Genomic DNA, 4,107 nt, shown 5'->3' with positions numbered 1-4,107 from the left:
AGGTCTAACTGGTCTGTTGTAGAGTAGTTCATGAATGAGTAACTGGAATGGTGGTAATGTCTGTGTAGAGTATTCATGATGAGTACGACTGGAATGGGTGGTAATTGTCTGTTGTAGAGTATTCATGATGAGTACACTGGAATGGGTGGTAATTGTCTGTTGTAGAGTATTCATGATGAGTACACTGGAATGGGTGGTAATTGTCTGTTGTAGAGTATTCATGATGAGTACACTGGAATGGGTGGTAATTGTCTGTTGTAAAAAAAAAAAACCCAAAAAGATGAGGGCAACGTTTCTAGTCTTTCATCTTCAGTTCAGTGTGCGTAAGTTGTTGCAGGTCTTTTATAGTATTGTGGTGGACTGTGGAGGGCGTGTTGTGATTGTTTGTTTATCCCTTGTTTTAACTGGGGGAATGACTGCATGAGGTTTCAACCAATGGTAGCTATAGGTTGCTCACCCCTATTCCCAAATCTCTGTTTAGTGAAAGCTTTATTGTATTGATGTAAAAATATTCTTTATTTTTTTGTTTTCCAAAATTTTTCTGTGTCAATTATTCTAGTAAATTATTATCCCAGTTTATTTTGTGTCCAGTTGATACGGTGTGTTCTGCAATGGCTGGATTTTGTTTTTCATGAGTTTTGGGCTGTCTTTATATTCTTTAATTCTTGTCCCAAGTTGTCTTCCCATTTCTCCAATGTATGTTTTGTTGTAGGAACATGAAACTTCATAGATTACATTTTTGTGCTTTTCATAAGTAGGTTTCTTTTTGTTTTCATAGAATAGATCTTATTGTCTTGTAAGATTTCCACCAGACATCTATATTGAACTTTTTGGCTATGCATTTCAGTTTTTCACTGAAATTTTGCATGTGTGGGAGGTAAATAGTAGTTGTGATGTTCTTCTTCTTATCTTTTCTTTCCATTGTGGTCTTCTTCAGTGAGTTCTTGATGAAGGTAGAGGTGTAACTATTCTGTTTAAAATACTCTATGATCTTTGGGCATTCTGTTTTATGGTTGTCTCATTTAAGTGTTTTCTGCTCTCTTGTTTAGGCATTAGATTATACCATGTTTTACAAAGGTTGGATGATAGGACTGAAAGTGTAGGTATCTGTCAGTGTGGGTGGGTTTTCTGTATACAGTTGTGGTGATGTGTAGATGAGGGGACTCTTTCTTCAGTCTTCCATGAAAATGTCTGCTAAGACCATCCATTTATTCATTATATTGAAGGTAAGTCCTCTACCATGATACCATAAACGACTGCAACAGCTTAAACACACTGACCTGAAGATGAAAGACTTTCAACACATTGCCCTCATCCCTTTTGGGTTTTTTTTACAACAGACAATTACCACCCATTCCAGTGTACTCATCATGAATACTCTGCCTAAACAATCTAATAAAGAAGTTATTTTTTGTCAGATTTTGGCCAGATGTTCAGGTGTTCTTTGGGTGTCAGTCTACTGTGTGACATGCTAAGTTAGTTCTTGTCAGAATTTGGTCATGTATTCGGGTGTTCTGGTGTCAGATTACTTTGTGACACTAAATTGTGTCCTGTTAGAAAACAGTCAAATGGTCAGATGCATTTCTGGTGTCACAGTACACACACAGTAATCAGAGTTTCACATATCTTACGATCAAATTTTTTTTTGGTCAGATGTCTTTTTATATCATACTATTGTTCTAGTGTACAAAGTAATTATTCATTTACTAGAGCTTCATAGATCTCAGATTTCTTTCTTAGTTTATAATTATTGCTTGAAGCATGTTGATTAAGGATTCTTTAAAGTTGCCAATGCAATTAGAACAAAATCAGCTTTTTTATAAGATTCTTGTAATGATGATAGTGTATTAGGGGCAAATAACAGAAATGTCATATGTGAATTTATATACTCTTATGTTGTGGAGCTAAACCACCTCATAGAGGTTAGATGTTAGACTTAAAGACATCTTAGTAATTACTAGGCATCTCAAAATTGGGATATAAAGTTATTTATTTCCCATAGAAATAACTTCTCATCTAATACTATTGCTAACCTGTAACCATCACCATGGAATAGTTAATCAAAAAATAGTTACTGGATCATAATGTTTCTACTCTTTAGGTTTTGTTCATTTGAGATCTATATTATTGTTTACAAAAATGTGTTCAAATTTCAACTTTTTAGGCAAACCTTATCACAGATCATGTGGATGCTATTACACCTGTTACAAGTGCAATACAAACCCAGTATGCACAGCTTCAAAAACAACATCAAGACTTCGTAACTCACCTTACGAGTCGCATACAGCAGCTGCAGGTAAGCTAAGGTTCATTTAAGCTGTCAATGACTTAGACAACTTACCTTGTACTCCTTAAATAAAAGTAAAAGAAAACTTGCTGTGTGAATTTCAGTTAAGAAAAAAAAGTGTTGTGTTATTGTGAAATATATTGCAAATTTTATTTTCTTGTGAGGGAAAAACTAATTCTTTATATGTCATTTAAAAAAAGTATCTCTTAAAGCTTACTGGTATTTTTAACCCTCCAAGGTATGTATAATTTGTGAAATGATATTCTCCCACAAAAAGCAAGTGTCGGTGTTGCAACTGATTCGAAGAAGAAGCGCAGATATAAATTATGCAATATACTTACCTGATTATCCTTTTTTTCTTTTATTAATAACAGTTTGCCCCTGCATTCCAGTCCCAGCCTCAAGGGCAGGTTACTGCCTCTCAACCACAGACACAGCAGCAAGTACCAGCGCATACTCACCAGTCTTATCCATTGATCCATCCTGCACCGACAGAATCTCCTTCATACTCTCAAACTTCACTGCCTGGTTCTCAACCTCCAACTAGTGTTCCACCCTGTCAAGGTCAAGCTCCTGGTCTAGGCTTGGGATCAACTTCACTTTCTAATCCACCAGGTGCCAGTTTTATGTATATTCATTATCATATTGATGAACACAAGATTTAAGTTAAATAAAAGTAAGGAAAAAAAAGTTAAAGTACAAGATCAATGAGAAAAATATCAATTTAGTATCATATTTGTTTTTGCTGCTGTTTACAATAATTTTACAGCTTTAATAAGATTTTCAGTTTGTGTGAAAACCAACGTTACATGAGAAACTATTACTATGAATTCATGTTTTCAAAAGAACTTAGAAACATACTTTCAAATCAGGTAGACTTGCTTCTGAAATAATGTAAATCTTTTCTTGTTGAGTTGTTCTTACTCTGTTAATCACATCACTTTTGGTTCTAAATGTTCTTGAAGCAATGCATTACACACGTTGCTTTTACCTAAGTTCACCTACCTTCCACGTGATTTACTTTACAAGCTCAGGGGGGAACTATGTAAACCCAACTTTCCTGCCATAAATCAGAAATTCTTGTTGACATGTGTGCTGTAAACTTTCCATCTTCATCTGCTCTGTAAAAATTTATTTTTAATTTTATCTTTAACTCTCTCAACACAGGCTCGATTAAAGTCTTTATAGATTTAATTCTTCCAACTTTCAATATAGTGTGTATATATCTTCACTAAATTTGGCAGTCTTTCAGTTTGTATTATAAGTCTTTCGCATACAAAAAATCATATTTTTTAGTGAAGTATTTTTTAATAAAATAAAATAAAGATTTGTCCATGAATATAGTGAGTATTTGTTTTGAATAGTCCTTGTGCAAAGTAATTTTTGTTAAAATTAAAAATAGTTTTTCTCATCTCAAAAATCTCAAATTTCCTTTGTGTAATCCCTAAAACCTCCTAAATGCATTTCAAACTTTATAGTTTATATGTTAGGAACTACCTTATCCCTAAACAGGATTGGTCAGTTCGACCAACCTCGTAACCACCAAACAAAAAATCAAAATATACCTAAATTACCCTTTTTTTCTTTCTACAATGACTTCAAATTGTAACATGAAATTACATTCATTTATTCTAAGTAACTTCAAGTTTGTAACAGTATACATCTATTTATAATTACATTTTATTGTTATATTGCTCTTTGAACTGTGTCAAACTACTGTACATGCCATTATAACTTGTATATCACTTGGAGAATGTACAGCTCACGTTACGCTGTCGAATTACATTACCCACAAGCTGCTTGCGTCATGCCTTGTGAAC

General features: G+C 33.8%; 1 protein-coding gene across 1 annotated transcript in view; it reads left to right on the top strand.

The window, feature by feature from the left end:
* The window catches only part of LOC106468495 (calcium homeostasis endoplasmic reticulum protein-like), a gene marked incomplete at its 3' end in the record, with an annotated part of 50,416 nt that overhangs the window by 31,711 nt on the left and 14,598 nt on the right, over positions 1-4,107 (top strand). The window contains exons 10-11 of the mRNA XM_013928925.2: positions 2,165-2,296; positions 2,662-2,902. Of these exons, the coding sequence (XP_013784379.2) occupies positions 2,165-2,296; positions 2,662-2,902 (373 nt within the window). The remainder of the gene's footprint in view (positions 1-2,164; positions 2,297-2,661; positions 2,903-4,107) is intronic.

Source organism: Limulus polyphemus, unplaced genomic scaffold, assembly GCF_000517525.1.
Source record: "Limulus polyphemus unplaced genomic scaffold, Limulus_polyphemus-2.1.2 Scaffold3026, whole genome shotgun sequence".
Taxonomy (NCBI): domain Eukaryota; kingdom Metazoa; phylum Arthropoda; class Merostomata; order Xiphosura; family Limulidae; genus Limulus; species Limulus polyphemus.
Note: the sequence above shows the minus strand (reverse complement) of the source record. Positions and strands in the feature narration are given on the sequence as shown.